The sequence below is a fragment of the Zingiber officinale genome, chromosome 8B, assembly GCF_018446385.1.
Source record: "Zingiber officinale cultivar Zhangliang chromosome 8B, Zo_v1.1, whole genome shotgun sequence".
NCBI lineage: Eukaryota > Viridiplantae > Streptophyta > Magnoliopsida > Zingiberales > Zingiberaceae > Zingiber > Zingiber officinale.
Window position 1 is genome coordinate 46,885,035 of NC_056001.1, and position 8,664 is coordinate 46,893,698.

At 33.8% G+C, this 8,664-nt stretch overlaps 1 protein-coding gene across 1 annotated transcript; it reads left to right on the plus strand.

Moving 5' to 3' along the window:
* Positions 1 to 1,168: 1,168 nt before the first annotated feature.
* Positions 1,169 to 6,623, plus strand: LOC122016718 (chloroplast envelope quinone oxidoreductase homolog). The gene is made up of 4 exons (XM_042574107.1): positions 1,169 to 1,320; positions 1,770 to 1,911; positions 3,171 to 3,262; positions 5,688 to 6,623. Exons 1-4 carry the CDS (start codon positions 1,246 to 1,248, stop codon positions 6,372 to 6,374), a joined length of 996 nt encoding a protein of 331 aa, XP_042430041.1. The 5' UTR covers positions 1,169 to 1,245; the 3' UTR covers positions 6,375 to 6,623.
* Positions 6,624 to 8,664: the final 2,041 nt, after the last annotated feature.

Here is an 8,664-nt window from a genome sequence, read left to right on the forward strand (position 1 = left end):
AAAACACCAAATTTGGTGTCAATTTGACATCAAATTGCTCCAACCCATACACCAAAACCCATCCCAAATATGGTGATGTGAATAGTGCAACACCATATTTGGTGTTGCACTATTCACATCACCATATTTGGTGATGGAGAGATTTTTTATTTTTATTTTTATTATATTATTATAAAATCAAATGTAATTAATTAATAATTATTATTTTCTTTTTCTTTATTTATAGTATAATTAAATGTAATTATTATTTATTATAAATTTAAATTAAGTGCATTTAATAGAATATTTAAATTTTATTATGTATATTTGTAAATATTTAATTTATTAAAATTATTATTTTAATTTTATTTAATATATTTTAATTATAATTACATTTATAAATTATCACTAATTTCATAAACATAATTACAATTGTTGCAGGACCTTCACGTTTCTGACAGAAAAATATTTTACATGATATACTGACATCATGTATTATTATGCATAATATGATAATTGAAGATGAACGTGATTTAAATGCACCAATCGTGGAACACTTTGAGGTGCCGACTCCAGATGTTGAGCCCGCAAGAGATGATGGTACTCGATTTGAAGAGTTTCTAGCTCGATACAGACAAATCAAAGACAAAGAAGCTCATATTGCCCTTCGAAATGCATTAATTGAGCATTTATGGGAACAATATAGTAATTCTGAAAGTTAAAGTCTTGTAATATTGTATTTTCAATTAAGTATCCTTGTTTGTTTTAAATATTAAATAGTAAAATATTTTATCCTAATTGTGTGTGATTTTATAATATTTTTAAAATATATTTATGTCTGAGTAATTATATAATAAAATTAAAAATAAAAATTATATATATATATATATATATATATATATATATATATATATATATATATATATATATATATATATATATATATATATATTAATTAGTTGGATACTAAATTTTAAAAAATTTAAAATATCAAATATTAAGAAGTATTAATTTTAAATATAATAATTATCATATAAAAAAATTAATAAGAATTATAAAATATTCTAAAGAATATTTTTTTTTGGTGTGATATGGTGATGATGGGTTGGAGCTAAAATAGTGTTTGGTGTTGAAATAGCACCATTTTAGTGTGAAGATTGCACCAAATTTGGTGATGTGCATTGGAGATGGTCTAAGTAACCATTTCCGTCTTAATTCATTCCTATCTCGCCATAGTTCCTCCCTTCGTTCCTATCTCAACCTCGAATGGCGGCGGAAAAACCAAGCACCATGAAGGCTGTACAGTACGATTCCTACGGAGGAGGTGCCGCCGGCCTCAAGGTAAGCATGCCGCATTCGGTTCTTGTTTAGCTTTTAAAATAGTCCAAATTTTGGCGAAGCCAGTGACAGAACGGAAAATACTTCGTCTGCTGGATGGAGGATCCAAGGACAAAAAGATATTCTGACTCTGCTTGCTATTTACTTATCGATTTCTGACTCTGATTTACTTTGACTGATTGATTAGCGAATCAACTGGATAAAATTTTCAGGTATCGGCAATTCTTGATTTATTTGACTGTTTGGTTGTTCGCCAGATTATGAGCATACAACAGATGGAAGTTATATATATTTTTATAATCATACTCTTTTACCCCGGAAATACCATGGATATTGTTGTTTTGCCGAAGTTTATAGGATCCTTTTTCGTGACCTGTCCTTTGCAGCACAGTTATTGTATATTTTCCTGATTTGCGTTCATTTGCATTTTTGTGTTAATTCTGCTTATTCAGCATGTTGAGGTTCCTATTCCTTCGCCCAAGAAAAATGAGGCTTTGTTGAAGTTGGAGGCAGCTGCTATAAACCCAGTAGACTGGAAAATCCAGAAAGGCATGCTCCGCCCGTTTCTGCCACCCAGATTTCCATTTACCCCTGGTAAGAAATGGACTACTCTATTTGTTTGTGAATATGTGTGTATTTTGGTAGCGATCAAAGGGATTAGTAAGGTTAATCAATGCCCCGATCTATAGTGTGTTTAATTTGAAACTGAATTTGCCGACACGGGATAATTCCAAGATGACTTTTATAAAGGTGATTTTGGAAAACGTCCTGATTTTTGCACCAATAGATACAAGTACTAATTGAGAACAAAGTTGATTAAGCCAACACCATCTATCCAGCCAACCTGGTTTTATTCCTAGATATGATTTATTGGTGAAGGAATTGTGTTATGATGTCTTATCTTTTTAAATCCAGGGACAGTTATTAGAAGGGTTTTTGATGCTCTAATTGTGTCCTTTGAAGCTGGCATGTTAGAGGAGTTTAGCCTATTGATGGTTCGATAAATTGCAAAATTGTCCAATCACATAGGAATGAATGTCAACCAAGATATAAAGATTTTAATGTCAGGTCTATTTATGAGGTTTTTGGCTTGCCCTGGTGGTGGCAATAGTCATCATTGATTTTGTTAATAATAGGTGACTAATTATATTGTTTCAATTTTGGGATGATAAGTATAATGCTGTAGTAAGCAAAGTTTCTTTAGTAATCGTATCTTCCCTGTCATGATGTCGACATAAATGAATCATTGTATTAGTTATTTTCGAACATCATGTGAAGTTTAAATAGTTTGAAGGAGCCTTGGCGCAACGGTAAAGTTGTTACCATGCGACCAAAAGGTCACGGATTCGAATCGTTTCCAGCCTCTTGCAAAAAGCAGGGTAAGGCTGCGTACAATGGATTCTTCCCCGGGACCCCGCATGGCGGGAGCTTCGTGCACTGGACTGTCCTTTTTTATGTGAAGTTTAAATAGTTTGAGAATTATCTTGAGATTGCATAAGTAATAATCAACATTTTGCATTGTCATAGTGTCTGGGAATTACAGTTGACAGTGGGGAAATTGGACTGTCAAATGTTAACCTATGCCATGACATTTGATTTCCTACTATTGCTTGGCTTTTTGATTTGTATAGTTGTTGAGTCTCTCTTAAGGCTGCCCACTTTTCTTGGTGTTTCAGTAAGTATGAAACAAAAAAGTTCCAAGAATTCCATTGTGGATTCTCGTTTTATTTAACCAGATAACAGATTTATTCATCTAATAGTGATTCACATCAGTTCTGTGTAGGTGTGGTAACTGATGGGGACTTACTTTCAATGCTGCATATATAATGACATTTTTTTTTTTTGTGAAACAGTTTCTGATGTTGCTGGAGAAGTTGTAGAAGTAGGTTCTGAGGTCAATTCCTTTAAGAAGGGGGACAAAGTTGTTGGTCTGCTAAGCTTTCCAGTAAGTGCTTGTTGTTCTTTGTTTGATGTAGAATTTTATTTGAGCAAAATAATTGTTGCTAAGGCTTATGACTTTTTAGTAAATCAAAAGAATCCAAATTCTCCAAGTGAAGCTCTTTCAAATAATAAGAAATCTTGAGTTCCAATTATTTAGATTGACTATGAATCTTATGTCATTATTGAATTTAATGTCAGGATATGTTGATAGTAATATTATTCATATCTTTGAAATTCCTCTTAATTTTGTTGAATATAGTTTTTTTGGTCCCTCTTCATTTTTCACTCCTTCGACTCTAATCAAATTAGCTTTCCTATTTACATAAACTCTTGGTCATCTTGGAACTTATCTATATCATCTTAATCTTTTTCCCTCTCATTTAATGAAAATTGTACTCTATCTTGAGGAATCATTACTGGTATTGATGGATATAAAATGTAGATATCAATTGTATTTGATTGGTAGAATAGGTAAAATTGTAATCCTAGAAGAAGTTCAAAGAACAAGAATAAGATAATTCTATTTAATTTATGATATCTAAAATTAAAAACTACTGACCTTTGATAATAATATGTATTATGCTTTATTAAGTAGCAAAAATGTTTTAAATTATTGGGTCTGAGAGGAAGAGGTAAAGGAAACCACCAATTCCTATCCATTCCATAAGAAAGGTTACACAATCCTTCCTCCTTTCATGCATAGGGGAATAGGGATAGTGTGCGGATTCATTTGCTCCCTCTAACTTATCCTCTCTAAAATGATCAAACCAAACCAATTTCTCCTTTGGTGTAAGCATTTGACAAAATGGAGGCTAAATGACTATGGTCCAAACAAAATCCCATTATGTTGAACCTTTAACCGCAATTTAACACCCAAATAATGCTCAAGAGAATGCAAAAATTATAATAATCCAATGCAAGCAATTTAATTTTTTGCAAGAAGAAAACTTAAATAAGTAGTGATGGGCAATTCTTGGAAAACACTCACAATAGCTATAGACCAACAATTTTACCCGTTCATGTCCTTTTATTACATTGATATAATTCAATATTATTTTCTTATTTAAAACTCAATTTTGTACCAGTAAGTTCCATGATATAGTAATATAAAAACTCAATTTTGTACAGGTTCTCGTCAAAATAGCTTTCATTGTTTACTCCAATTTATCTTTTTGAATGTGGAACCTTTTTGACATCACAACAAAAAAATTCCAGAAGGTGGCAGGGCAGTGGGCAGTATGTGTTTGAAGTAGAAAACATGCAGATAGATGCATTAGAATGAATGTTTGATCAGTCCATACTTCATAAACAATGATATAGCAATTAACCCCATGGAAATAATTATTTCCGTTCATAGCTGTGGAAATAATTGATTTTTGGTGCATACCTGTAGCTGTGGGCACATATTGTTGCATAAGATGGTGATTGAATCCATGAGACTGAAACTGCCTCTGAAAGTAGTGATTATACTTTACTCAAGGATTTTTTGTTGCAAACCCCATGATAACGCATAGGCTATATAAGGTGGCAATGAAATCAAAGTTAAAGATACAACTTACCTGACTGACCAGCCAAGATGGAATCTTCTGTCAAATGACCTTCTTCCAACCCCCAGCATTACACCTAGAAATAGCTGACTGAAAACAGAAAAGCTACTGAGCTACTGGTCTTAACACTGACAGAGGATAAAAACAAATGTTAGAAGAAGATAGAAATGACAGAATCATAACTGACTCCATTGGAACAAGGTGTACCACCTGTTGCTCTGGCAGTGATTCTTTTTGTCCAAGCTCTGAATAAATCTTTGCTTCAAATTTTGATTTAGACCAGTACCTGTGATCAGAATAAGATTCTCCTCTTCACTACCTTCGGCATACCCTTTTACCCTATATCAACTAACTGAATCATTTCTATAATCACCTTCTGCTTAGAATGTGCCTTCCCTGGTACTCTTGATGTCCAACTCTCTATCAATTGACATTTCTGGATGCATCTTGGTCCACCTGCTTACCCTCAAATAAACATTGGTTTCTTTCAATCCAAATTATCCATATTGAGACTTAACACAGAATGTTCATCCTCCTGCTCCCCTTACATTTCTGCATAGGACTCCCTATCAGAGATGATCATTCAAAAACTGTTCAAGGCACACTTCTTCTCCCATTCGCAATTACACTGATGATGATCAAGGTTACAATACATCGTTAGTGTTGCAAAATTACACATCCACATTGTTAAATTATGAAAATACTCTCTTGCTCCTAGATCTATATCTGTATAATCGACAAAGCTTCTTAACCTTCTTTGCTAGACCAAGCTTCATGTTTGGTGTTGGGTTTGAGGGATAGGATATGTCAATATCACTTTTTCCTCTCCAATCTGTCATGCATGTTTTATCCTTCTATTGACTTTGATTTTTCTTATTATAGAATGGTGGCGGGCTTGCCGATTTTGCTGTAACAACAGTGGCTGCAATGGCCATTAGGCCGCCTGAGGTTTCACTATCTGAAGCTGCAGGCCTACCAACGGCAGGCCTGACTGCTCTCCAGTCACTGAAGGCTATTGGGATTAAATTTGATACTCCCAACAAGTCATCCAATATTCTGATAACAGCTGCCTCTGGTGGTGTGGGGCACTATGCTGTCCAGCTTGCCAAGTATGCAGGACTCCATGTTACAGCAACATGCGGCGCTCGCAATATAGAACTGGTAAAGAGTCTCGGAGCAGATGAGGTGGTGGACTACAAGACTCCAGAGGGTGCGAAACTGAAGAGCCCATCAGACAAGAAGTACGACGGAGTCATCCATTGCGCCACCAATATTCCCTGGTCCACTTTTGGGCCCAACTTGAGCAGCAGTGGCAAGGTCATTGATATAACTCCCAATTTTACAACTATAGCTGCTTCCATTCTGAAGAGGATCACATTTTCAAAGAAAAAGCTTATACCACTGATGTTGGTACCAAAGTCCGGTGAAATGGAATTCTTAGTCAATTTGGTAAAGGAAGGTAAGCTCAAGACAGTTATAGACTCCGTATATCCATTAAGTAAAGCAGAAGAGGCCTGGGCCAAGAGCATCAGTGGTCATGCTACAGGGAAGATCATTATCGAAATATGAGCCAGTTATAAGTTACCATTCCGTCTCAACTATAGATGTAACTTGGCATGCTATCTAATCTTTGCTCTGGTCTCTTGCTACAACGTTCCACTCTTAAAATCAATGGTGAGTAAACTGTTGAATTTTCTGTTCTTTGTATATGGCTATGCATTAGTACTTTGTGAATGATGTTTATTCAGGCTGTCTAGTATACAGGACACTCATTTCGTTCTTCCTCTTAATAAAACTACAAATGCATGATCTGGCTGATCTAGCTGTGGCAATGTAGCTAATACTACTTTCAACTCATCAAAGTTATGTTGCTTAGTATTCAGCTTTCTGCTCAACTCTTTTAGACTTTAGGATTTAAAAGAACGAGTTGGCGTGCCCAACCCAATTGTTGTATTCCACACATTTGAAGCTTTGCATTCCAGTCATTGATTAGTGGCCTCATGTCTAGAACAGCTCAAAATTTTTCTGGCTCTGCACTAGTCCTTCCTTGGTGCACTATAAAATAAATTCTAGTTATGCAAAACATGATTTATTAATCAATCAATTGCGGAATTTTGCAATGAAAAAAAATTTAAGGAGGTTTTCAATAGTTTCCATGTGATAGGAAAATAAGACCTTATAATTAAGTTATGCCTTGAAATATTTTCCTTGGGTCTCACATTAGTCATCTATACAGCTCTTCTCAAGACTTTTTCCGACCTTTTCCACTGCTCGTGTTTAACTAGCCATGACAAGCTCCCTTAGCCTCTTTATTTATAACTTTCACGTTCATCTTGTAATCTATTGTTCTGCTTCATCCTAGACGGTTGCTCCTTTATTCAATTGACTATTTTTGTGATCACATAAGCTTTTGTACAAAAATGGATTCACCATTCCTCCATTTGCGTCCAGTTGATTGTTCTTGCTAATGAATACTTAAATCAATTGTTCTTGTTCCTAGTCGACTAACCTGCTGATCATGTAAGTCGGTTTAATGACTTTCGTATTCTATTATATCAACGGTCTTCTTCCAACTCTTGTTGAAATTTTAGTAAATTGTCTAGTTGATGATCTAAGTTATTAGTAGACTCTCCAGTCACTTGGAATTTTATGCCAAGAGGTTGTACCTCCAGGACTTGTAAAGTAAGAGGCATCACGTCCTAAACTTTTTGTCATATATCTACCAAGAGGTCTTACCTTTAGGATTTCATCATCTTGACAAGAAGCCTTACTTCTATTTATATGTCTATATAGTATTTAGTTAATCTTGACCAACTTTCAGTCACAAACATACAAGCCATCTTGACTTATTTGGAATATCTTTCACCAACTATTTAGGGACTGTTTACTTATCTTCTTCAATCACCAAGTATTTAATCATCCTTAATATACTTGAACTTAATCACTATTAATATTTTTTGAACTTCTCTTTGTTAACACCTATTAGACTTCTCCAATTATTAAGTATTCAATCAATCTTGATTTATTTGACAAATTATATTAATTTAATTTAAACCTTTGATTAAATACCAAAACTACTCCGTTGATTCTTCCTCTTTCGGGGTGGGTTTACCTCTTAAAAGACAAATCTATCCCTTAAAAATATAATTGTTGGCATTTTAAAGAACGTTCACCAATAATATTCTTAATTGAATTTAATAAAATTTAATATTTTTGGGTGAAATTACTAAAACTCTACTAAAAATAATTGCTTAATATTTCAAATTAATTTAAGTGAACTAAAAATTTCAATTAGTTGACTACATAAAGTATCAATTGATTGATACTTAACTCGGTCGACTGAGTTTGTAAGTGTCCAGGCGGAATTCTCTGGTCCATACTTTACGAACTACAGGATGAACTACAGAGATTGATTGATTGATTTGGATGGACCCTACCTATTTAATAGGTGGAGACCCTACCTGTTTAATAGGTGGGGATCGTCCAAATCCACCAATGAATATAATGGACCATCTTCTAGATCGTACTTTACGATCTCGAGGATCCGCTCTCTAAGTGTTAGCAACCAAATTTTAAAAATTTATTAAAACTTTTACAAGTGTAAAAAAACAATGATATTTAGTATACACACTTGTTATATCAATCTTTATCAACGAAAAACATAATATTTTGTATAGAAATAATTCCCTTTTTTTTTTTTTTGTGTGTTGAAGATTGGCCCAAAGTTGAAAGAAGTTGAAAAACTTGGTGTTTCAATCCGACTTTTGTCTATAAGAGTTTAAGAAAACTTTTATCCATAGATATATTTCTCTAACATTTCCAAAAAAATCTTCAATCATCATCATGTAAACTATTGATC